General features: G+C 40.8%; 2 protein-coding genes across 24 annotated transcripts in view; one reads left to right on the top strand and one right to left on the bottom strand.

Moving 5' to 3' along the window:
* Nucleotides 1–11,090, bottom strand: part of ITSN1 (intersectin 1) — a 213,988-nt gene extending 202,898 nt beyond the window's left edge. For 10 of the 15 annotated variants that reach the window (XR_011433019.1, XR_011433018.1, XM_023630067.2 and 7 more), the window contains exon 1: nt 10,734–11,027. The gene's annotated coding sequence lies outside the window, so the exon portion shown is untranslated. Of the gene's footprint in view, nt 1–9,116; nt 10,103–10,733 lie in introns of those variants that run through there. The other 5 variants (XM_023630068.2, XM_070252565.1, XM_070252567.1 and 2 more) reach the window with 2 other exon arrangements.
* CRYZL1 (crystallin zeta like 1) overlaps nt 10,920–27,192 on the top strand; it is a 32,057-nt gene continuing 15,784 nt past the window's right edge. For 3 of the 9 annotated variants that reach the window (XM_023630080.2, XM_023630077.2, XM_023630079.2), the window contains exons 1-4: nt 11,201–11,755; nt 19,789–19,860; nt 21,807–21,884; nt 23,780–23,852. In XM_023630080.2, coding sequence (XP_023485848.2) covers nt 11,657–11,755; nt 19,789–19,860; nt 21,807–21,884; nt 23,780–23,852 — 322 coding nt within the window. In that variant the 5' untranslated portion in view covers nt 11,201–11,656. Of the gene's footprint in view, nt 11,756–19,788; nt 19,861–21,806; nt 21,885–23,779; nt 23,853–26,990; nt 27,141–27,192 lie in introns of all 9 variants that reach the window. The other 6 variants (XR_011433020.1, XM_023630083.2, XM_001497560.6 and 3 more) reach the window with 5 other exon arrangements.

Raw genomic sequence — 27,192 nt, 5'->3', positions numbered from 1 at the left:
AATAAGAGTACGCATTCCCCTGGCCATGGTGACTGGTTCAGGCAGATGATCAAGCCAGCCAATGAGAACCCTTGGATTTGACAGATAATGTGAGTCAATACATATTCCTTTTTCCCTTAAGCCAGTTTGTGCTTCTTCCACTTGCAAATGAAAAAGTTCAGACGGATATAATTATGAATAAGGAAAACTGGGGCACTGAACTTTGTCAGCTTTCTATTACAATCCTTTCCTCCTTTTCCTATCACTTTTCTTTTTTTTCCCTCCCCACCCAACTCCTTTAGGATAGTGGACTACTTGAACTTAGCACTGAGTTTTTTAAAAAGTTAAGGACTCCTGACATATGACATCACCATGAGACAGAAAGCTAATCTAAGAATAAGCCTAGCCCCAGGTCAACTATTCTGTGATTCAATTTCTTGATATTTACACATTAAAGTTAAGAGTCTTGTTTCAGCGGCTACCCACTTGAACAGACCTCAAACTCACCCCCTACGGGGACACACACAATACCGTACACTGTGAATGTCTCTAGTATGGTTTTTTGCATGAGGTCAAAATGTTATAAGAGAACTGTGTTATAAGAGAAATGTGAAAAGAAACAACACTACTGAAATTCTAGGACATTTAGAGGTAAATTCACAATCTCTTCCTTCCTGTTTTCTCTCAGCTAGAGATCTGAACTGGTTTAAGAGAGGTCAGAGGAGCAACCACATTTGTAAAATGGCCTTTCCAGTAAAATCACGATTATCTGAATTGGATTAAATTTGTGTACTTCTGTGTTTCTCGCTATCCTAATTTTTTCATGTTACTTTATTCGGAAAAAATAACAAATTCACAAATTCCTCAGACAATAGTCAAGAAATCTAAGAGACAAGGTAATATTATGAAAAAGAATACTGTGCTGGGAAAGAGGAGGACCCTTGAATCACAGTAAGAGGAACCAATCTCAGCTGGCTTAAACTTAAGAGGAAGGAAGGGGTGATGTTAAGACTACAGGAGCACTTCACAGAACTCAGGAACGGGAAAGCAGCCAGCTCCAGAAAGGACTAGAAGAGAAGGCTTAGAGCCATCAGACATGCAGGCAGCATTCTCTCTTTCTGCTTCTCTCTAGATACTTGCTGTTTTCTCTCCATCCATAAGCCACCTTTCTCTGTTTCCAGACACAACAGCAGAACATAACTGTCTATACGGCCCAAGTTTTATGGCCCATGAGCACATTATGGTCAAATCCCTCTCTTGGGTCCAACTTCAGATTTCCAGGAAAGGGACACTGAGTGGGCCAACTTGGGTCAGGTCTCCAAACCTGGTTCAGCCCTCTGTGTCTTCTGTGGGGAGGAAGAAGTCGGAGGGGACGGGATCTGCAGGTTAAAGGACAGTGAAGGGATTCGTGTCGTCGGGTCAGCCAGATGCTTCAAAAGTTCCCAGTGCACAGTCCCAGCTTTGGCTTTTTCATCATCAAAATATGGAACCGGTGACCAAAGTCCGTTTTAGACTTCTGCGAAGAGTCTAGAGTTTAACAGAACTTAAGAGAATTAAATTGAATTTAAGAGATTACAAGGTAACTAGCATTCACCACTGTTTTTGGGAGCCCACATCAATATAGAAATACAAGCTGAAGAGTAAGTTACTGTATAAATTCTAGAACTAAAAACTGTCTTTTGTAAATAGGATGGTCTACACGAAAAATCCAAGAGAAATGAAAAGCCCACGAGGTCTTAGAGTGCTGAAGTGCTGTCTTGGTTCAAGGCTGGACACTTAGATCAATTCCAGGCCCAGAGCACATGCTCAAACATTCACTGAACCACTGACGAAACTCAGAACTTCCCAACCACAGTACTTTCAATGGGTTAGAGGTGTGCTCAAGCTCCTGATGCCCTCAGCTCTGAGGGACTGATGCCTGCCATGAGGCCTAATGAGGTATTACTATTCCATGATATTAAAAAGGTTGAGAAGCATTGAATAAATGACCAAAACACCACTGGAACTAAGAGTTCTAGCAAGGTGGCTGGTTACCAAGTAAATCTGTAAAAGGCCAACAAGCATTTAATAAGTGTTCAAACTCACTGGTTGTACCAAAAAATGCAAGTTAAAACAAATAAAACTGGCTAAGATTTTTTGGAGAGAAATAGGTACATCTCACACTGCAAGGGGAACACACTGGAGGGCAGTGTGCTGTTCGGGCTTGGGACTATATTCCAACACACTAAGTGAAAGACACTGACTACAAAACTGTGTGTACCTGAGCTCACAAACCGGCAGGGCAACAAGACTGATTCACATATGCATTGTCTGAACTCCAGGGTGTTAACAAAAATTGCGGCCCACACAAAAATGAGGAGATTTCATATTAAATCCGTTCCAGTTTCTCTTGAAGAACTAGAAGGTGTCATGACAACAGGATGCGTCCTCCCAGGGCCACAAACATCTGGGCTGACTGATGCTGGGTTGCCCCATCCACGGACCACCTTCAGGGCCCAGAGTCCCTAACAAGCCCTCATGTCTCCAGACTGAGAAACTTTACACGCTTGATCTGTGGGTAATCTGAACAGGTGCACCCTCACAGAGAATCAACAGTCATGATCGCTCGATAGAGAGATTCTGGGCACACTCTTTTCTTTCCTTATCTATATTTTCAGAAGTTTTCTTCAATAAACATGTACTGCTTTTGTAGTAAGAAAAAAGTGTTATTTTTTAAATTACCAAATCACAACTACAATATGACTTCATCTAATGAGATCAAAACAACTAAAGATAACAGACAATGACTATGGTTTAAAACTAATTGAACTAAGGAAGTAATGTCAGCTTACAATTACTGCAGTATTTCCCTCTCTTTGATACTAATTAAAACACCAGATTGGACAATGGCAGCATTTTACAAATTAGATCTTCCTCAAAGGGAATAGCTTCTATGGACGCTCAATTCGTAAAACAGCTATTTTAAGGATTCATTTCCACATATTTAAAGTTTCCTTCACCAAGAAATGTAAATAGAAAATCTCTCTGATCAGAAATCTATATGCATAACCTCAATTAATTTAATGTTTAAAAAGTTAAATAATTCCTGATCTTTACATTGTTTTATTTTACTTGATCAATAATAATAGGAGTTTCATGGGATTCTCTTTTCCTCAGAGAACTTCAAAAGGTTTGTACAAAACCATTCATCTCACCCCATCTCCGAGACCTCAAAGAGTAAATCATATTACCCTCAGGGTACTGAAAGAGTTCAAGGCTAGGTAGAAATGTCAACATCCACAGATAACTGAAAGTGAAGTCCATTCAACATTTCTCCCTCAGGCTCCTCCAGTCCACTCCCACATGACATCCAGAGCCATCTTTTTAAACAAAAGCAACCGATGGAACTCCCTTGCTTAAAACTTACACCAGCTTCCTACTCCCACTGACTCTGAATAAAATCCAAACCAGGCCCGATCTCTTTTATTCCTCATCTGCCTCTCCCCTGTTCACTGCACCTGGGTGACTCTGGCCTCCATGCAGTCAGATCCTCAAATACCAATCTATTCAGTGCGCCAAGAAACAACTGGTGAGTGTCGACCGTGCACCAAGCACTGTTCTAGTTCCAGGGGATAAGACAGTGAACAAAACAGACAAAACTCCCTGCCCTTATGAACTCACATCCTAGTAACCCCAATACCAAGTTCTCTTCTGCCTCAGTTTCTCTAATCACTTAAAGAATATTAAGGGCCGGCCCAGTGGTGTAGTAGTTAAGTTCACACACTCCTCTTTGGTGGCCCAGGGTTCACAGGTTCAGGATCCCAAGGGTGGACCTAGCACCACTCATCAGCCATGCTGTGGTGGCATCCCACATATAGACTGGAGGAAGACTGGCACAGATGTTAGCTCAGGGCCAATCTTCCTCACCAATAAATAAATAAATAAACAAATAAAATAAAAATAGAGAATATTAAAACAACAATTGTAATGACTATGTCTTAAGGTGTCTAAAATAAACAGTACTACCTATAATAAATTTATTATTATTTACTGACTTTAATATTAACTATCATAAGTGAAGAAGAGAGAAGAAATAAAGGAGGCAGGACCTTTACTCAAGGAAACTTGCCATATTCTAGGAATGGTACTAATTTTTTTGTCAATTTTTCAAGGTTTCTCTCATAACTAGTTACATAGCTTTTATATGTCAGTAACGAAAATACAATACTCCACTTGTACAAGAACGGAGTAGCTGAGTTTCAAATAATTCCAGAAGCTGAAAGATTACTTGCTTTAAAAATCTATTATCTAAAGTTTACAGCAGAAATGAATTGATTTTTATAAATATTGGATCCATAATGAACAAACTCTTCTTATAGATAATGCACAGGAATGAGGTTTATGTGTTTATACAATGGCTTATAACACAACACACTGCCCTTGTTAGAACGATAAAACTGCTCGGGAAATAAAATAAAACTGTCTTGACTCTGAGAGAAGAAATTAGCCCTACACACACACACACACACACACACACACACACACACGCACAGACACACACATGCACAAACATGCAAAATGAATGGTCCCATGGCTTCCTGTTTCTACGTTTTTATCATAAGAATCACTGTCATCCTTAACCAAGTGGGTTAAAGAATAGCACTAAAAGCCAGCTGACTTTGCTAATTTCCACAAGCTGCATCCATGTCTTACCACCAGTCACCAGGACTTGCAAGCGAAACTCAAGGATGAACAAAATCATTGCTGATAGAGAAACAAGTCAACATGCTCACCACAGCAACAGAGGATCAAAAGCACTGCCCTCTTGTATTAAGGAGAGGATGTTTAATTTTAACCACCAAGGATAAAAAAAAACTTTGACCAACTGCTATGCCCTTGTTATTTTCACATTCAAATTCAGCTGAATCCAAAACTTTGTCACATCCCTCAGTTCCACGGAGAGCTCTACCGCTCAGTGAAGAGTGAAAGGTACTCCTACACTCCCAGATGGCCTCGGTGGAGCCCCACACCACACAATGACAAGTGGTTTCGGTGACCAGCTTAAAATTGAGCCATGGCAGTGCCACCTCGCTCCCTAGGCAGCACAAACTCAGGCCAGAGAGCTGAAGCCAATATAATTTCACGAACGCTCTCTCTGGGCAATAGCTCAGTAAGGTAAACTACCTATCATTAATTCTACCAGGAAAGTGGTTGAAAGAGCACTGATGAATTCAAATAGATTAAGCTGCTTGAAGTTCACTTTGTGAGACGGCTACAAACATTAGCAACAAAACTTTAATGATATTCCACCATCACATTTATTAATAATAGGTTTTTTAATGATCTCCCAATGGATCCGTGACATCCCTCTCCACTGAGGCACTGGCAGTCCTGGAGAGCACTTCCACAGGCCACTTCAAATCTCCAAAACAGCCAACATGGAAATGGTCGGGCAGACTCCCGGCTGGCTCCCTAATCACACTTCTGTGTGTAGTCTTCTGTTTCCAAGGCAAGTGCACACCACAGTGAACTGCCTTTTCAAACTGCACTAATCTTCTCCACGACTCGACGCCTGTTTTCCATGCAGGGGCACTTCAGGAAAACCACTACAGAGTAAAGGCTCACAAGCTGCTTTGAGAGATGAACCCCAGACAGCAGACCAGGCTTATTTGTGAGCTAACTTATGTGATTAACTTCTCAGTAAGAAGGATTCAAATTGTGCCCCCACCTAATTTGTAAATTAACACACATCAGGGAACCTCTAGGTTAGTCCGAAACAGAAATCAGGAATGTGAACCGTACCCCAAGGCCAACAAAACATGTCTAAGAAATACGCAGTCCAGCACTGTGGCTAAGAGATTTGGCCTCTAGTTACAAATCTGCTCAGCCACTTGCTGGTTCTCTAAGTCACTTAACTGCTGGTACCTCAGCTTCCAAGGCATATTCATCCAAAAAATTAGAGTTTTGTGAAGAGTGAGTGAGTTAATGCTTATAAAATGCTGCAAAGGGACTTGATAAATGTTAGCTCTCATTTTTACCGGTGGATGAATTTTCTGACTTTCCATATCACACTACTAAACAGGTTACATTAACATCCCATTCTTCTTCCTAACAACAAAAATAATTCACTACGTTTGTCACTAGTGAAATCATTCCCAAAAAGGGAGGGGGAGGGAAATGGAACTCTCACACACCATGCTCAAAGTAGAAATTGCTACAGTCTTTCTAAGTGACAAATTGAAAATATGTATCAAAACCTTAAAATTTAGCATGTACTTTGATCCTACAATTCCACTTCTAGAAAATTACCCTAAAGAAAGAAAATCTCACAAGTATATACAGAGAAGTATGGAAGAGGATGGTCATTGCAGAATTATTGATAACGGTGGGGGGAGAAAGAAACAAACCAATAAAAATAAACTGGTTAAATTACCACAGATCCATAAAATGGAATAGTATTCAGTTACTAAACTATTATAACTGACAATATAGACATGGAAAGACTCATGATAAGATGTTAAGCAAAAAAAAAGGCATGCTACAGAACAATCATATATATAGCAGGATCCCATATTTATTACCAAAAATTGTACATGAATAGCCACATGCACACAAAAACATGGTTTGGAGAGATATGTACTCAGGTAGTAGATTTATGAGTATTCTATAGTTTTCTTTTTACTTTTCTGTATTTCAATTTTTCTACCATAAACATGTAATTCTTTAAAATACGTAGGGATAATAGCTGATTATCATAAACTGATTACCAGTTTGGTTCTGAAATAATACAATTAAGTTGAAAGTGATGGCAAGATTTATCTTTACTTAGAAAAAATTTACATTTACATAATATTTGATGGTTTATTAAATACTTTTCATCTTTAGTCTGGTTATCCAATTAAAAAATTATACATATGTAGTATCAAGAAATTAGCAAGAGATTTCTTTTTTAAGCAATGGAATTCTACTTACTACCATTAAGTGTAGTGGCATAAAAATTAAATGGACACTTGAGTTTTATATATAACAAATATATATATATATTTTTTTAAGATTTTATTTTTCCTTTTTCTCCCCAAAGCCCCCTGGCACATAGTTGTATATTTTTAGTTGTGGGTCCTTCTAGTTGTGATATGTGAGGTGCCACCTCAGCATGGCTTGATGAGCAGTGCCATGTCAGCGCCCAGGATCAGAACCGTGGAAACCCTGGGCCACCAAAGTGGACGGCGAGAACTTAACCACTCGGCCACGGGGCCAGCTCCGAGTTTTACATATTTTTATGTACCCCAATTCTTTATCATCATCATACACCATTTATTAAATGAACACATCTCAAGAACTTATACAAACACTTAGAAGTATTTAACCTGAGGCACTGGGAGGTGGCTGGGTGACTAAAGTCACAAACTATGTGTGGTCAAACCCAACATCCTCTGGAGTTTGTGCTCTTAATCATCCAGCACCCTCAACCAGAGAATAGAAGTTGTTATTTATGGGGCCCTATGCTGGACTCTGAAAGAAGGGAGTGGAGGTCATATTTTATTACTATGAAAATTGAAATTGGGGGCCGGCCTCGTGGTGTAGTGGTTAAGTTTGCACGTTCTGCTTCAGCAGCCCAGGGTTCACAGGTTCAGATCCCGGGCACAGACCTAGCACCGCTCATCCAGCCATGCTGTGGCAGCATCCCACATACAAAGTAGGGGAAGACTGGCACAGATGTTAGCTCAGGGACCATCTTCCTCACAAAAAAGAAAGAAAGAAATTGGAAAACGTACCAATTTTCTATTTTCTATATTTTTTGGAAATCAGTATTTGTAGCATTATGTTGGGCTTCTCATAGCTTATAAAATGGTATTTTGATACAGCAATAGCATAGTAATTTACCACAACACTGCTACTCACATTTACATTTTGAGTCTCTAAGCAAACATCTTACTGGGAGCCTTCTTTCCAGCTTATCACCTTGAGCGTTCTATGCTCCATTTCAGAGCCAACCAAACTTACAGAAATGACTGGGTGTATGGTACTTTCAACTCCTAATTTATAAAATCAGTGACTATTAAGTGATAAGATTAATTTTACAAGTAAGTGTTTATAAATGTGGCCTCACTGCCATGTAGTTCACTCCACTATCTCATGGAGTTCTCCAGGCACTATTCTAGGCACTGGGGATCCAAGGATGAACCCAAGTTTCCGCTCCTCTAAAACGTCTATTATAGGTGAAGGTCATCGTCAGTTTTTTATTAGCAGCCTAAGGTATAAAACTTGCTCTGTCACTTGAAAAACTTGCTGTCCTCTTCAGGAGACGGTCTTAGGAGACGCCAAGTGAGAAGCAAGCACAATATCAGTGGTTCTCCAACTTTACTGTGCAGGAGAAACTCCTGGAGAACTTGATGGAGATCCTGATTCCAGGGCCCTACCTCCAGGAGGCTGATTCTGAGGTGAGGCGACAAAAACCTCTACTTTTAACAAGAACCTCAGTTAATGCTGATGTAAGTGACCTGAGGTCCAGATTTTGAGAAACCCACCTGTAACTGGAGCCATTCAGAAAGGAACGGTCTTTCAGCTCTACGGCAGGGCAATCTGAACTGAGTAATATAAACCTCACGTAATTAATTCTCTATAATTCACAAATCTAGCAAATGAAAAAGATGAGTCAGAGGAGAGGAATTTACCAGCACCTCCTCCTCCTTAACCTCTTATAGGAAATCTGAGTTTGCCTCATTCTAGGCATTTGGGGACAAGAACCTAAGCAGAATTCTACTACCAATATTAGAGATAAGCATTAATAAAAAGAAATTGCTAGTCAACAGCGGGGAAAAAAACTGCTGAGGACAAACATTTCACGGAACTGACTTGCTACCACTCATTTTATGCCCTATTTCACAATGCTTAGTATCTGAACAATCCACAGAGTTCCAAAGTACATCAAAAATTTGTTCATTTCCTCTCTTACTCAGGCAGAATAATAATGAGAGTTTTGTAAAGGTACCATGTGCCTAGTGATCCCAATAGATACATTCTTAGATAAAGAAATATCTTTTTTTGCTTTTAAACTTTCTATCAGAAACTCTCCTTACTGGAGCTACTTACAGGAGTTTTAAATAGTTTTAACGCCATCATTAAATTAGTGTCCCTCATTTCTCAATTTAGCTTACCTAAAAGTTTCTGGGTTCTTTACAAACCTCCTATGGAAAGAATTCACTGTTAAATATACATACATATTTTTAGTTATAAGGAAACTCCCATCAAAATAACATAAATGTTTCAAGTAAACTATTAAAAAAATTAAAACAGAAACATAGTATTTTGTTCTCAGAGAGAGGTAGATTTCATAACTTTGAGGGGTGTTTAAGCTTCTGCACCTTAAGTCATCTAAAAATAAAGGTATCCTAACAAATACATTGCTCCTGTTTCAGAGGTTAGGGGTAGCACTAACAAACCAGCTGGCCTTGCTGGGTCCACGGCTCCAGATCCTGCCCTCAGACCCTGTCCACTACGTAATCCATGAGCTCTCTGAGCCTGTTCTTCATCCTTTCAAAGGGATTAGTAAAGCTGCCTCCCAGCTGACAGAACTGATATTTTCCAGATGCATCTGTTTGTATGGTAGTTGTTTTTATTATCTATACTTTTTATTGTACTTGTTTTGTTTTTATTATTTCTACGTCTTGACCACGGAAACAGCAAGAGTAGGATGCCAGCAGACAAGCACAAAGAAACGCATCTGTCCCGAGTCTGCATATATTTAAAATTTCAGGCTGGTGCTGCCTTCGGAATAGCATTGATGATGGCAAAGTTCTAAAGGAAACTTTCATATTAAGAGGGTATCAAAAATCTCCACAGCCTCCAACTCGACAGAGAAACTGCTAATCTATTTCTTCAAAAGCAAAGCTTAGTCTGAATCACAACAAAAGATGCCCATAGGCTACGTAATCCACGAACTTGTTTTCTAATCCGAAGGCAAACAAGTAGGAGAGAAAGGTACAACCCATTCCTCGTTGGTTTCCTTTTCCTGGGGATTCTGATTACATTTCCTCGTGCAAACAAGAAGAGACCGCAATTGTGCCTTCGGTCCACACCATCAAACCGTGTCTGCGCGTAAAGAAGGGAAGGAGCAGCGGCAGACCCCGGGGACGCGCTCCCACTGAAAGGAAAGCCGCTTTCTGTTAAATACCATCAGAGGCAGCCCGGGCAGGACGACTTAGGGCCAAATGGCATTGACTGCCCTTCACTGACAGGGATTTTGCAGGCACACGAGACACAAAAAGGGATGAGCCGGGACTCCAGGCCGGGGGGAGAGGCGGGCGGCGCGATGCCGCTCCCCGCGAGCTCCGGATCCCCGGGAGGCTGGCGGGGAGGCGAGGTTTGGCCGGTCCGCCGCGCTCAGGCGGCCGAGGGCAGCCAGGTCAGCCCTGGAAGGACCGACCGCCCCCACGTCCCCCTCGGGAGGGAGGGACCCCGCTCGGCCGGCCAGGCTGCGGACGCCCATTCAACCCGAAGCCCGTCCCGCGACCGCCACCCCCTCGGCCGCCGAGGCGCCCCGGCCTCCCGGCTCCGACCAGCCGGCCGCCCCCGGGAGGATGGGGAAGGACGAGGCGCAGGGGCGGCCGGTGCCGCGCCTCCCGGGCGCGCGGCAAAGGGTGAAGGGCGGCCCGAGAGATGCGCGCCGGGCCGCGGGACCGGCGCCCCGGGCGGCCATCGCGCCGACCCCTGCGCCGACCCCCGCCCCCGCCGCCTCCTGGGTCCAGGCCCGCGCCGTCCAGCCCGCTCCTCACCTCATCTCCAGGCGGATCCGCGCTGCCGCCCGGGGGACGAATCAGTGCAGCTCACTCGCCGCGGGGAGGGACGCAGGAGCCGCAGCCCTGCACACCATCCCCGCCCGCCTCTCCCTGCGTCCCGGAGCCCGCTCGGGATTCTCCCTCGCGAGCCGCCGTACTACGGAGCAACCAAGCTGCGCTCCCTCCCGTCTCCTCCGCTCTTCTCTACCTCCTTCTCTCCCTCCCTCGCTCCCGCCTATCTCCTCATCTCCCTCGGCTGCCTCCCCCGCCCCCATCCACGCCTCCATCTCCGCCCACAGGTGGGTGGGGACAAACAGTCTACCAATCAGAAGAAGGGGTCCGCACCTCCTCTCCGCCCCTACCGCTGGCCCCGCCCACCACGGGAACCAAAGGAGGAGGAGTCCATCAAAATGGAAGAGGAAAGAGTGACAGCCGAATAAACCAATCAGCAAGCTCAAAGGGGCGGGAGTGGGAATCTCCTTCCTCCCCGCCCCCTTCCCAGAAAGCGTAACCAGGGGCTTCTATTCAGGCATTTCCCTGACCGGGCTTATGGAGATTTTGTTGTACGATTTCAGTGCCCCTGTCCTTTGCCATGCGAGGCACTAGTTAGGATGCATTCAACTTAGTTACAGAAGGTTTTAAAGGAGAGAACAATGTGGACGTGAAAAGGGAGGCGGGTCACAGTCCGAGGAAGGTGGTAAGGAGATACGTTGGAAGAAGGAAGGGTGTGGTCTTTCGCTGAAATTTGCATAAAACGAAACCCATCGGCGACTACAACTTCGCCCATTTATTGGTCGCTCTTGGTGCGGAGCCTCGCGTCTCCTCCGAGCAGAGCATGCCGGGAGATGTAGTTCCGAGTGCGGTTGCTATGGCGTTCTCTACAGTCTCGGGGAGTCCAGGAGTGACGAGCGGCCTGACCAATGGGAGCAGCGCCTGGGCCAGAGGGGGCGGGCTCTCTGCGAAAGGACTCGAAGGTGGCGGTGGCGAAGGAGCAGGCCGTTGGGGCCGGTCGGAGGCAGGTGAGCCAGGGGAAACGCGTGGTGTGTCTTGGGAAACAAGGATTTGGGCTAAAACTCGAGAGACGTCCCGCCAAACCATCCAGCCTTGGGGCGGATGGTGGTTCGCATCGCACCCCAGCCTCAGACCCGCTCGGGCCGAGGCCTCGTTCGGCCAAGGCCGCTGAGGGGCGGGTAAGGCGGTTTGACTGACGATTTCCTGGTCCTTACGGGTTTGGATTGTAGGTTTTGTCTCAGTTTTCATCCCACCCCACATTTATGGAGGCGAAAGGCTGGAGGTTCCCTTGCACTGCATCTCCCAGCTTGGATCCGCTCCCCCCACCCCGCTTCTTTTTGTTCCTGTAGTTTGAGTTTCCTTTTTCTTCCTCCTTTATCCCTTCTCTGCCACCTCCTCCTTCACTTTCCTTTTTAGGTGAGTAATTACTTAAAGAAAGGGTGTTCGCGTTTATGTGACTCCAGGACCAGATTTGCCCTCTTCGTTAAGCTAAACAGCAGAACTCTGGAGCAGGGCGTAGAATCACCCTAGAATCAGGTTGCGGTGCGGATGCTGATTGTCTAGGTCTGCACCGGGGCCTGAGATCTGTATTTCTAACAAGCTCCCAGGTGCTGCTAGCCCACGTTATGAGTGACAGGGTTCCACCTCAGCTCTGTGCAATACAAATACAATGCGAGCCACTTAGGTAATTCTGAGTTTTCTGGTAGCCACAATAAAAAACGTGAAAAGAAATACGTGAAATTAATTTTAATAATATGCTTCATTTCACCCAGTATATCCAAAATATTATCACAACACATAAGCAAATATTTAAAATTGAGATATTATACATTCTTTTTTTTTTATATTGTCTTCGAAATCTGATGTGTATTTTACGCTTACAGCACATGTCAATTGTGACTAGACACAATTCTCCTGAGCCACCTGTGGCTAGTGGCTACTGTCGTTGGACAGCGCCAATGACAATTAAAAGGTGCTAAAGCTGAGGTTGCACCCGCCCAAGCCCTTTGCTGCTCTGTGACATGGACTTTACAACTGTGTTAGAGGGTCTCTGCCCAATTTACAGAAATAATAGGAAAAATAGCCAACATTTATTGAACCCGTATCCTGTGCCAGGTGTCATACTGAATGCTTTGCATGTATTATTTAAGCCTTACAGCAACCCTTTGAGGTAACTGATATTATTATCTCTGTTTTGTAGATATGAAATCTAAGGCCCATAAGGTTAAAATTAAGTAGCCCAAAGTCACGCAATGAATAAGTAGGAGAGCCAGGATTCCCACTGGGGTCAGTTATGACTTCTAATTCCTATTCATCATCCACTGAAGTGCATGATCATTATTGCACCTTATTGATGCCTCTGCTCCAGCTTATAGCAGGGGATGAAATGTTCAGTTTGAAACAGAGTTCCCCATACAAGGTCAAGTTGCCTGTCATTTTGCAGTGGAATGTTTTGGTAGTTTTACAACACTCTGTGCTGTGCATTCAGAATTAAAGTTCTGGATTGAAGAAGAGTGTTCAAAACCTCGAGACATTTGGGCCTCTAGACCAGTACCGTACCTTGGGTGGTAATGTGTCTTGCTTCGTTTGTGTACCCCTCTGAAGAAGGAGGGTGGGAAAGCTTGGGAATTCTTAAAATGTTTCACTGTGAAATCACGGTGTGTTTTGGTTTTGTTGGTTGTGAAATCTTTTTTTAATTCTTAAAAATGAATATTTTCTTGCTCCTGTGAACTCCACATAGAATACTTCAAAGACAACTTTATGATTTTTCTAGACCCAATGAACAGTCGTACATTGAGCTAAGGAGAGTTTTATGAGTAGAAGAGCAAAAAATACACTTATCCACACATGCTAAAATATGGTGTCTTGCAAAATAATTTTCTTCTATTTTATACATTGTAATAAATGATACATCTTGTGAATTCTCTTGATTGTGAATTTATTAGTAAATATTTCATCCAAATTACAATTCCTATTTTGCATCTGAAGCAAGAAATAGTTTCTTTAAGATCCTGTAGTGAATTGGAAAATTAAATAAGCATTTACAAACTGCAATAATGTTAGTTGGTGGAAAAGAAGATCAGTTAAGTCATTTGGAGAGGAGAGAGAGTGTGGTAGAGATTTAGGGAGGATCCCTCAATTGCTTATCTCCCTCATCACCACCTGCGTTGTCCCAGTGTCACATAATTAAGCCAGCACAAAGGGAAGGCAGTCATTCATCATACCATTGGCTCCATTGTTCCCCAGTAGTACAATATGGGAAACTGTGATGTTAATTCAGAAATGGAAATGAGAGTTAAGTTTCTATTGTTCTGATTCTTACCATATTAAATGGCCCAGCATTGGATAGTAACTGGACCAAAGATTTCCAATCTTTGAAATAGTGACCATCCCACTTCCCCAACCTACCCACTCCCCACTCCCCAGAGGTGCTGGCATCGGAGTGCCTCCAATAAGAACTCTTAAGTGGAAACTCATTTGCAAATCAACAAATAGTAAAAGTTAATCTCTCTTGGAGATAGGAGAGTTAATCAGAAATTCTTTTGAAATTCAAAAGAGGTCATTGTTGGGAGCAGCCAGTGTTCTAGATAGACACATGTTGGAGACCACTTGTTGCACAGATAGGCAACAATTTGATATTTCCAAGCAAATGCCTTCTTTCTTTGCTTGTTGAAAGCATATATCAAAAAGAAAAATTTTCCCTTCCTAATTCTTCACCAATCTTTAGATCTCAGTTTGCGTGAGATGTAAAGATTATGCCACACTTGTATAAATTTAATTGAGTATATCGTGATATTGCTCTTAGAAATCTAGATTGTCATAATTAGAAGAGGCTTTAGTGTGGTCATCACATCCCTCATCCCCTTCACCTAATGCTCGAATCCCCTTTAGGAAGCCACTGTAAGTGTGTATGCAGCCTCTGTTTCAATCCTTCTAGTGATGGGGACCATGCAGCTTCATGCATTTTCCTAAGTTTTAGATTAGATACCTAAAAAGTGAAAATAAAAAGTTCTCACAACACATGTTATTAGCTAGAAATGCTTTCCAGGGTTTAGCCAAGTGTGAGCCACTATCACTGTGTCTCCTGTGCCCATCTGGTGGCAGGAGTTGTATGCAGCAAGTGCAGTTGTATGCAGCAAAACAACTGTGTACTCATTGTGTATGCAAAGTGTCCTTAGAGGACACAGATTTCTAGAGACCGTTGCCTGCACAACGTGGAGATGTCCTCCAGTTGTTAGGACCATGTATTCAGCTCCCTCTTTAAGAAGCAGAACTGGCCTATCTAGCTAGCACTACCATTCTCTACAATCTGCAAAGTATGGTATTTGAACCAAAGCTCTGGCTAGGTACTTTGATTATGCTATGTTTTTTAACCAAATATTTGGGCATGTGGGTTGACATACTTCTTTCTCTGATGTGTGGATATGTGTGAAAAGTCTCACAGATGAGTAAAAGCATTGTTAAAACTTAATATTAAGTCACCTCTTCGACATAACTGAAGATTTACCCCTTACAGTCCAGCCAGCTAGTATGAGAGTGCTGTGTACTAGTCACAGCTCGATGATGAGCATCTGGGGCCTGATTTCAGAGTTGACTTCATCCAGTATTCTGTACCCTCACTGCTTGACAATATATCTTTGCTTTCCTTAAAATAAAAATGAATGTTGGGGGCCAGCCCCGTGGCCAAGTGGTTAAGTTCACGTGCTCCGCTTCGGCGGCCCAGGGTTTCACTGGTTCGGATCCCGGGCGCGGACATGGCACCACTCATCAGGCCACGCTGAGGCAGCGTCCCGCATGCCACAACTAGAAGGACCCACAACTAAAATATACAACTATGTACTAGGGGATTTGGGGAGGAAAAAAAAAGATTGGCAACAGTTGTTAGCTCAGGTGCCAGTCTTTGAAAAAAAAAATGAAGGTGGGTCAGAAACACTATAACTGAATCCAAAGTGGCCATGGTATTATAAAGTTTGTGTTGGGGAATAATAGAAAATTGAACATAGAAGAGTTTAGACTTTCAGAAATTAAGTTGGCCATGGAGTAACAGGTGAATCGGATGAGGGAAAGAGATGAAGCCGTTCAGCAGCCTGTGGCCACAGCCCGGGCCTGAGGCATTGCAGCCTTACCACATCACTTGTGCAGACACCCACCAAAACCAAAAACTGAGCAGATGAGCCAGGACATCATGAAGGAAAAGGAAGCTTTGTGGTCAATAACTTACTACAGAGGAAGGAATTATGACAGACTCTAAGATAGTCTTTTTTTTTTTTTTTGAGGAAGACTAGCCCTGAGCTAACATCTACTGCCAATCCTCCTCTTTTTGCTGAGGAAGACTGGCCCTGAGCTAACGTCTGTGCCCATCTTCCTTTACTGTATATATGGGATGCCCACCAGTGACAGCATAGTTTGACAAGTGGTGCATAGGTCCGCACCCGGGATCCGAACCAGCAAACCCTGGGCCACTGAAACGGAGTGAGTAGACTTAACCGCTGCACCACTGGGCCAGCCCCTAAGATAGTCTTGCTGACTGAAGATTGTTACAGCAAAATCTTGTTTGAGGGAAAGATGAGTCCAGTTTTATGTCTGTTGAATTTGAGGTTGGTCTGGTACTCAGAACAGTTTTGGTCTGAAAATGCAGATAAAGAATGAGCTGTAGAGGTTTTATTTACGATTATTAATGGATGAGCTGGTTGGGGGATGAAGTATAGCAGGAAAAAAGCAAGTGGAGTTCATGTTGCTGTTATAACTAAGATGAAACCATGTTAAATTTCTTCCCATTGATTTTTTTAGAAATTCCTTAAAAGATCAGTACTTTTATTAACTACTTTCTTGAAGCGTATTTATAGTCAAGTGTTTAATTTATGCAAAGTCCTCTTTCTGGTTTGTACCAAAAATTGTTTCAAATAGATGTCTTAATTTTTGTTTCTTCAGGTTTTTTTAATAGGTTTAACGTGTGGCCATTATGAAAATTTAAAGTATCACACATATAATCCTCAATTTGTGCACTTATGTCAAATATATTTAAAATCTGATATAGCTGAGAAAATAGAAAATCTTCATGCTTTTTATAGGCTATCAGCCTACATTTTTAAACAGTTTATTTTCATTTAAAAGTTTTATGTAACACTTTTTGATAAAGGAAAGTTTACCGTAGAACATAATTTTGAAGTTACATGACATTCACTCTTTGAAATGGCATGATAAGCTATATATTTTAATTTATATTTTTATTTTATAAGATGTTATTTTATTTCCTGTATGCAAAATCTTTACATTCAATAAAAATTTTGTTAAATGATGGACTAAGTGTTCCATTTAATCTGGACCAGTGCCTAAGAAACTATGTGGGCCTTGAATACCATTCATTCTACCATTTTCTTAGTGTTAAGAACTCAGTATTCCTTTTTTTGGTTTGCAAAACAAATATATTTCCTCAGTTTTCTTCTGGACACTTGTAAAAACTGTTCTCTCTTCACTTTGTAATTTTGAGGATATTTTTGTTCCTACATGGTTCTTTATTGGATCAACTAAACATTACTTTTTTTCTACTAGCCAGGCCAATTTTAACCTAAAATTTGGAGAAACTATTTAGGATGATCTGATAAAAATATTGGCATTTTTATCGTATATAATATTTGCTTTAGGGCACCCTAGGGGTACAAACAAGCAGTTATCTTGAAATTGGGGTGCATGTAGTATAAAGTCCTTGTAACCGCTGATCTGGGAGACACGCCATATGTTTTAAGATGCATCGGGGGCCAGCCCAGTGGCAGGCGGTTAAGTTCACACGTTCTGCTTCTCGGCAGCCCTGGGTTCGCTGGTTCAGATCCCGGGTGTGGACATGGCACCGCTTGGCGAAAGCCATGCTGTGGTAGGTGTCCCATATATAAAGTAGAGGAAGATGGTCATGGATGTTAGCTCAGGGCCAGTCTTCCTCAGCAAAAAGAGGAGGATTGGCAGTAGTTAGCTCGGGGCTGATCTTCCTCAAAAAAAAAAAGATGCATCAAGCAGAGAAAACAGTGGCTTCCAGGATTACAAAGAGAGATGCTTTGAAATCAAGGTGTTGCTATGTCAATGTTCCATGTCTTGAAAAGGCAACTTTCGGAGCCACTGACTGAGTAGGAGCAGAGATTGATTCAGTTAATAATAATGGATATTGATTCTCCCAAACAATAGCTGGGAAGACCCACTAGTTAGTAAGTGAATACAGCAAGGTTTTGTTTGGTAGGATGTGATGAAATCTAGGAGCATGGAACAGATGGGGTGGGTTGAGTGTCTTGGGGTGATTTGAGACAGGGAGTAGGACCTGAGCTTTATTTGCTGGACATGGACGCACACACACACACAAAGAGCTTCTGTAACCAAAGGGTTCGAATTAATTTAATCACCTCACCTAGCTCACCCTGTTTTTATATACTTTGTTGATACGTGCTACATATGTAATTTCTATGTATGTCTTGAACGCGTATTCATTTCTCTTAGTTTCAGCATCTGATTATCACATTCTAGAAAGCAGCAACCATTGCTAAACTAACTCAGTAAAAACCCTTTATATGGATCCCATTAGACACACTAGATTTAACGTGCAGGGCTGGCTTCATGGGTGTGGGAGCTGTGCAGTCACACTGGACCTCGTGCTCAGAAGGGACCCATACTTGGTTTAATGCTCTGCTATCACCATCTTAAAATTTTGCTAATTTCTGGACAAAGTTCCCCACATTTTCCTTTTGCAGTAAGCCCTGCAAATCATGTAGCCAGTTCTATCAACAAGTACTTAATAATTATCAGTCCTATGCTAAAGGATTTAGGATTCTAGTTTTAAGTGATATATCTAATGTTAACAGCTCAATAGAAGACCATTGAATATAATGGTTAAGAGAAATGACTTTGGCATTGGTAGCACATAGTTTGCCCCAGCTCTGGCCCAGCTGGTGCTATGAGACACTAGGCATGTGCCTGAACCTCTGTAAGACTCAGTTTCCTCCTCCATAAAGTAAATTCAATAACAGTACTTTCACCAAAAAGTATGTATAAGAATGTTCTTTTAGCAAGATAATTTGTAAAAGCCCCAAACTGGAAACAATCAATGTCTGTCTATGGTGAAAGGGATAAATAGTAATTTATTCATATGATGGACTACTATCTAGCAATGAGAATGAGTAAACTACAACTACAGGCAACAACACGGGTGAAACTCACAAACATGATATTGAGAGAAAGGAACCAAACATAAAGGAGAATAATTTCATTTACATAAAGTCAAAAACAGGCAAAACTAACGTGGGCTGTTGAAACTCAGGGTACTGAGCATCCTTAGGAGGGGGAGGCAGTAACTAGAAGGAGAATGAGGGAGCCTCTGGAGTTCTAGGAATGTTGTGTTTCCTGCTGTGACATGAGCACATTAATTTCGTAAAATTTAGCAAGCTAATACGCTTAGGATCTGTGTACTTTTCTGTGTGTATTTTATTCTACAAAATTTACTTTAAAAAATAGTCGTTCTATACAATTACTGTGAAAATTAAAGAAACAACTGTGGAATCCTTAGAGATGCTTCAAGAATTCCGCAGAATATGGGTTTAAATACGTCTTTTAAATCGTTTGTAGACTAATATAGAAGAATTAGGGGCACAATTTCAATGAGTGTCTTGACTGCCCACTTTTTCCGTTATAATGGTCTTTTTTTTTAAGTTTGAAAGCCCTTTAAATGACACCTTGGTAAATAAAACTGACCTTCTCTGGCCTTCATTAAGTTTTTTTTCTCAAGTACATCTAATAATTTTTATTGAAAGCAAAGTGAAATTAAGCACACGCTCACCTGTGCAGTGAAAGATTGAACTATAAACTCATTCTCAGTACCCAGAGATTGTTGTATATTATCTTATTTGATCACTTTCAAGAAATATTATGTAAATTTATTTATTTGAAGATTACATTTATGGTTGTCATTTTATCCTTTGCCAGCACTGTTTTTCAATTTTTGCTTTCATTTGGTCTGGAAGATATTTTATTTGTTTATTTCATGTTTGTTTGTTTTTTTTAGGTGACTATGAAAGGCTTATATTTTCAACAGAGTTCTACAAATGAGGAAATAACATTTGTATTTCAAGAAAGGGTGAGAAAAATTGTTTAATTATTAAATGAAACAAGATAGTATATTTCTGTATGTAGTGGACCCAGTTTTAAATGACCTATTATAAGTCATTTTAAGCGGAACTAAATGAGCGAAAGTTACTGAAATGAAACTCTTCGAATTACTTTCCCTTAATTTTCATGTGAAAATGCTGGTCTGTGTTGTAGTGTAACTAAATTTGTAAAAGACTTGCCACAAAAGAGTTTTAGTTCCTTTGGGGTGAAAGTTTGAAAGAGATTAGGAAAAGAGAACAACTTTATCGTTAGTCTTATATGTTGCAAAATTAACCAACTTATTCTGAATACCACAGTAAAGTGAGTTTTTAGATTGTGGCCATATTTCAGAAAATACTTTCTCTCATATTGTGAAATGAAAGAGGTGGAGAAGCATTGTTTTCCACACTAATTGCTGAGCTTTACCAAGTTACCTCATTCACTAAGCTTTAAATGATCTCTAGTTTTTGACAACTTTAAGAAGAGATAGCAGAATTTTCAGATATTGGTAATTGCTTGAAAGGTTTGTGGTAGGCCAAAATCATTTAACTATAAATTTAGGAACAAAAACTAAGCGCTGTAAGTATTTCATGGTCATGATAAGAACTTCTGGATCATGAACACGGTCCAGTTTCTCTGTTATCTTTTACTGACTCCAAAATCTCCTAGGTCAGGAGTCTCAGTCTCAGACAGACTGGCTTCTACCGTTGGGTCAGGATGAGGTTTGATTGCCCTTCAGGAAGAACCTGTCTCCAGGGCCACACCATCAGGAGTGAAATCCACAAATTTGTCTGTATTATTGAATATCTTCATGATGTCACCAAATATTATCAAATCTGAGATTTAAAAGAGAGACTCCCAGAATATTGTGTTCATGTCAAATAAAACACAGTGATCCCTTTGATAGGCCAAAGGAGGGGCTAGGTAAGTAACTATTTTTAGCCAGCTTTTGGTTCCAAATTTTGGATGTATCAGGAGTTGAGGAGAGTATTTTAATTATTGGTGCCAGGATATAGTTATTTGGGGAAGGTGATATGATATTTAATAATATGGTTGGGTGACATTGAGTGCCTGAATGTAGAATATTCTTTGCCTTTGAAGTTATATGGAATAGGAGGAGAATTATGAAGTTATATGGAATAGTTATATGGAACTAAATTTTATTAAGTTTATATTTTGACCCCAGAATCTCGTGAGGCTTGCTGAAATGTCCAAGACAGATGTTAAATAAGGTATTGTTAAATAAGAGATAAACAAGTGACACTAAAGAACTTTATTTTTAGCATTAAGAACATTCCAAAATCAGTAAAATGTGTATAAGGATATCCTAGTAATAGTGAAGGTTCATTGCTTTGAGATTATTTAGATTGAAATAAAGCTCGGTAATTGCCTCTATATCTTGTTATCCTAAGTTTATTGTCTGCACATATATCCACGTCAATATCTGAGTACATTTTCAAAATATGTACCCTAAGGCTTTTTAAAAACTTTGCCCCAAAATTCCCTTTATTCTTTTTTTTTTTTTTTTTTTGAGGAAGATTAGCCCTGAGCTAACATCAGCTGCCAATCCTCCTCTTTTTCTGAGGAAGACTGGCCCTGAGCTAACATCTGTGCCCATCTTCCTCTACTTTATATGTGGGACACCTGCCACAGCATGGCTTGCCAAGCAGTGCCATATCCACACCGGGGATCCGAACCTGCGAACTCCGGGCCACAGAAGCAGAACGTGCGAACTTAACCACTGTGCCACTGGGTCGACCCCCCCTTTATTCTTCTTTGATTATATGTTATTGGATAATTACTTGTAGCTTTTTCAATTAAGTTAGCTATAAGATTTGGGATATATTCAATTTTGTTCAATTACGTATGAAATTTTTCACAACATAAAGGTATGTTCTCAAAGGAATGTGTAATTATTTTATCATTTGGTTCTAGGAAAATCTTCCTGCTACAGAGGATTACTATGTGAAACTTCAAGTTAAAGCTTGTGCTCTGAGCCAGATAAATACAAAGGTATTGGTGCTTTTATTCTGGCCAAAAGTCAGATGAGAGTTTTGTAGTATATTTATTGTACAAATATATTATAATGATAATTGACTTCTGAGTGCCAGGAAATTATTAACATCCTTAGAAAAATAGAAAAGCTAGGGAAAAAATTTAATGTAAATTTCTGTATTTCTACATTAAGGTAAATTACTATTCTAATTGAAGTCATATTTTATATTACTATGTGAAAATATCTTATAAACTCTACATTGTGAAAGATTGAGAATTTATACTTACTAAGGCCTGTAGTCAAGGAAGAAGTTACCTTTATAAATATAGTAAAAATAGAAACTAGAAACTTAACCAACTACTTTATTAAGTACTCGATAGATATTTCTAGTTAATGTCTTTAGTTAGAGCTCATATTCTTCTTGTCATTTCTCTGTCTCTCTCGCTCATGCAACCATATCCCCAACCACACACCACCGCACAGTAATCTTCCATTATTGGCTATGAAGTACATGGGAAGTCTTCGCATGTATATGAAGTATAGTTAAATGTGCCGTGATAAATAGAGCAGGTCCATTTACTCAGTTTTTTAAAGATTAATACCATAGTTTCATTGGACCTTTACTTATTGCATTATAATTCACCATAATTTCTAGGGCTCTAAAAGTTTTCTGCCATAAAATCACGTTTAGAAAAATTACAAAACAAGGTTCTAGGCTTCCGTTGGGGAACTCTGTAATGTGAGCGTGACTAGAGAAGTGAGTCCCTGAGATGCCCTGAACCTCTTTCACCAGGAGCGCCGGTACTCCTTCTTGTCGGCAGAGTTCTGTTTTCAGCCCTTCCAGGGTGTTCTTCTTAAAACTACAAAAAATGCATTAAAATCCAAGTCTAAGAAATTACCTCCATGTAGGAAATGGTAAATTATAGTAAAATCAATTTAATGAAATATTGCACAATTGTTAAACATAACGCTTATGAAAACTGCATAGTAATGCAAGAAAATGCTTACAGTAAGTGAAGGAGGCAGGATGGAATTGCTATAACCATGATTATCGCTCCATAAAAGTGTGCATAAAAGAAATACTGTAAAACGTCCAGTATTTCCATAAGAACGTCCTATGAGCATCTTAGGAGAAGCATAATGGACCACATTGAAAAAGAGTCTTTTCTATCGATCAAGTATATACAGGAGATCAAAAAATTGAAAAATAAAGGAAGTATACAAGAGAATTATTTCAATTTCTTTTTACTTCCTGTTCCTCAACTACTAGTATACCTACAAATATGTTCAGCCTCTCAAGTATTATAATAGAAGTATAAGTGGCAGGAACTTAAACTACAGGCTTAGGTATGCACACTCTCTCACTTTAAAAGTCCAGTATTTAAATTGGTGAGAATCTAACAAAAGACTAATCTCTTAAAAATACATAATTTATCCTTTAATAAAAGAAACTCCTATCTGAAAATATATGGCAGTTTCCCTGTGTATATCAATCACCTGCTACCTAAACCAAGACTTGTGAGCAACGCCAAAGATTTCAAAGCTGTGGGACTGGAGCACTTTTCTGTCCTCTCCGGACTCTCCCCACCCCTAAAGTGTTGAGCCGACCAAGAAGTGTTTGGGCTGTCATTTCCCTTCATACCGGGCAGAGTAAATATGTTAAAGTGTGTTAATGGTGATTTGAATGCTACTACTCATACCTATGTCCTACATATCAGCTAATTCCTCAGCAAACTCTTGGTTTCCTACTCTATAGAGAAACCTGTTTTGTGAAGTTATTTGCTTTGTCTTCATTCCAAAAATTGAATCGTATCTGCTTTTTCTGTAGTTTGATTTTTGCTCTTGCTTTCCTCATACATCAGAAGAGACCAGGATTTGTTCTTGACAATAAACAGCCTTTGTCATGATTTAGCTTCTAGCAGAAATGAAGATGGAGAAGGATTTCTTTCCTGTTGGGAGAGAAGTTGCTGGAATTGTGTTAGATGGTAAGTTTACAGATATAAATATCTGTATTTTCTAAGGTAAAAGAAATTAAATGGGGGCTGGCCCAGTGGTGCATTGGTTAAGTGCGTACATTCCGCTTCTCGGAGTCCTGGGGTTCGTGGGTTTGGATCCCAGGTGCGGACATGGCACCGCTTGGCAAAAAGCCAGACTGTGATAGGCGTCCCACGTATAAAGTAGAGGAAGATGGGCATGGATGTTAGCTCAGGGCCAGTCTTCCCCAGCAAAAAGAGGAGGATTGGCAGTAGTTAGCTCAGGGCTAATCTTCCTAAAAAAAAAAAAAAAGAAATTAAATGGTAGCTAATTTGTTTACTGTCGCATAAAATTATACATACTTCTTTAAATATAAAATTTAATTATACAGAAATGTTTCCTTTTTTCATTAAAAAGAAAAATAGAACTTAATTGGCTTTTATAATTGAAGAGCTTATTACAGTTTAGTAAATATTTAGTGATTGTCTTTAAATTCATGAGTAATCATATTAAATAAGATGACCAATGTTGTCCTTTTTATGATGTTTATGAACCAGGATAAATTACTTGTATAAGTTGGCTTCGGGCCAAAATTTGTATACTAATCAGTAACTACATTCACATTAAATTTTTGAAGTTTGCCTAAAATTGAGCATATAAAAGTTAAGCAGTTTGCTCTTTCAAAAATGTGTTTTGAGGAGAAATAACCAATAAGATTTTGTGATTGCCTCAAATAAAATTTTTTTCTAAGTTTTATTTAGTAGAATATGGTGTTAACATGCAGGACAGTAAGCCTAAGTATTTGAAATAATTTGTTTCTAAATAGACCTACTGTTCATAGACATTGCTAATAGGTGGTTCGTGATCAATCGGTATATGGTTGCACTTTCTGTGTATGTGAATGAATGAATGAGTGTGCCGTGTGGGTTAGACTATTTGAATTTTACTTGTGATTTTAATCTGTAATATACATAGTCTTTCTCAGTGTAATCTTCTGTCATAGCTAAATCATAATTTCATTCCCTCTCCTTTCTTCTGCTCAGAATGTGGGAAAATAAAATAAGAATTATAATATCCAGAAGATGATCCATCAGTCATTCATTCATTCATTCATTCATTTCGTATTTAATGAGCACTTGCTGAGTGATTGGGATATGAAGATAAATAAGACAGGGTGCCTGCTCTCAAAGAGTTCACAGTCTAGGGGAGAGACAGACACACACGTACGAGCAGATTAGGAAAGCTCTGAGGAGAGGTGTGCAACCCAGCCAGAAGAAACAGGAAAAGGCTCCTTGGAGTAAGTTAGCCAGGCAGTAAGTGGCCGGCAGGAAGAGAATCACAGTCAGCAGAGAGTATATCATGAGCAAAGACAGAGAAGCAAGTCATAATGTGATGGATGTGACAATTACAGAGTTTTGTGCTGCTGGAGCAAAATAAAGTTCTGGGCAGGAGTCAGAGGCAAGAAACTCAGCAGCAGAGAAACATTTTGTCAAGAAAATTCTCCTTCAAATATAGCGGAATAAAAGATATTGAACAAAATATTTTAATGGTGATTTGAACACTGATACCTTCCCCCAAAAAAAGAGGCAGGAGGTTAGGCGAGGGCCCCAGCCGTAATGAACCTCGCGTGTCAGACTGGGTTTTAGGGAGATTATTAGTAGAGTGGGTCCATGTGAAGGGTAGTTTTGAGGTAGATCAGACTGGTTGGGTTGTAGACCAAGAGGCAGGAGACACCAAAGTCCAGAACCTGGACAGTAGTGGCAGGGGTGGAAAAGGGGAATGTTTTCAAGAAATACTGAGGAAGTCAAGTCAACAGGACTTAACAGTTGACCGGAAGAGGGGCATTAAAAAACAGGTAAGAGCCGGAAGAGATTTTCAGGATTCTGGGTAAGGTGGTGCCACCCATTGGTAACAGAAGAGGATCCGATTTGGAGGAAGATAGTGAGTTTAGGTTTATACTTGTTGAGTTCAAGATACCTAGGTGACATCTCGTTGGAGATATCTCATAAGCAGTCTTGTGAGTTTAAGCTCAGAGGTGAGAGATCTGTGCTGGAAACGTGTACATTTGAACACTGTCAGTAAGTAGGTTGTATTTGAAATCAGGGAGTTGATGAGCTCACCGAGAGAGAGAGTAGAAATGAAGGAGAGACCTAAGCATAGCCACTATTCGAGGGCCATTTAAAAGGAGTGTGAAGGAAGCCAAAAAAAGGGATCAGGGTGATTCCAGGAGGACGAGGAGCCGCAGCAGAATGGATCAGAAGCCAAAAATATTGGGGGATGATAGCCCAGGAGGGATCCAGAGAAGCAGCCGACTGTAAAAGGACGACTCGAAAGGAGGCGTGTTAGATTTAGAGCTACTTGCTGAGTACCATCAAGTGAGTGCTGGGGCCGTTTTTCTGACAGAGCCAGCCAGAGAGGCCACTCGAGATCTCAGGCTTCCACCGTGCCTCACTGCTTCACCTCAGCTTCCTCGTCTGTTCAGTAGGAATAATAATACCAACCCTTGGGTATGCCATGAAGATTAAATGTGATAACACTAAAATGCTGGGCTCAACTAGGCATTCAGTGATGTTTGCTTTTTTCCTCCCCGTTCTGCTTGTAACTGTGAACAGAAATATTCTAGGGGCCGGCCCAGTGGCACAGCGGTTAAGTTCGCATGATCCACTTCAGCAGCCTGCGGTTAGCCGGTTCGGATCCCGGGTGCGGACATGGCACCGCTTGGCACGCCATGCTGTGGCAGGTGTCCCACGTATAAAGTAGAGGAAGATGGGCACGGATGTTAGCTCAGGGCCAGTCTTCCTCAGCAAAAAGAGGAGGATTGGCAGAGATGTTAGCTCAGGGCTGATCTTTCTCAAAAAAAAAAGAATATTCTAAAGAATTGACTGCTGGGAGAGGGTTCGTCTGTACATGTGCAGAGAAAATGCAACTATCATTTCTGTATAGTTCCAAAAACTTCTTGGCACCAGTCTGAATTTATTTCCATAATTCCAAATCAAAGTAATTTTCTCTGTGGCTCTTAGCAGAATTCCCCATTGTGTGTCTGAGAGTCTGCAACTGAAATAACGATAGAAGATTGGGCTGGCCACAGGACGGGGGCAGTCAGCATAGGAGCTGTGGAGTGGATCATTTTCCTTTATCCTCCATCTTAGGTGAAGAGAAGGACATCTTCTGTGGTGTCAACAGCCGCGTGGCCCAGATTTTGTAGAGAATTTTCTAGAGAATCCGGATTTGAAGTGTCCTATCCTGTAATCCTTGTAGACCATCAAAATGTCCCGGAAGTTCTTGGCCTTTTCTCTCGAGTCAGTGACTTTTTATAAACTCATGCATCTTTTGATTTATTTTAATAGTTAA

This window comes from Equus caballus, chromosome 26 (assembly GCF_041296265.1).
Source record: "Equus caballus isolate H_3958 breed thoroughbred chromosome 26, TB-T2T, whole genome shotgun sequence".
Taxonomy (NCBI): domain Eukaryota; kingdom Metazoa; phylum Chordata; class Mammalia; order Perissodactyla; family Equidae; genus Equus; species Equus caballus.
This window is presented reverse-complemented; position numbering and strand designations above follow the sequence as displayed.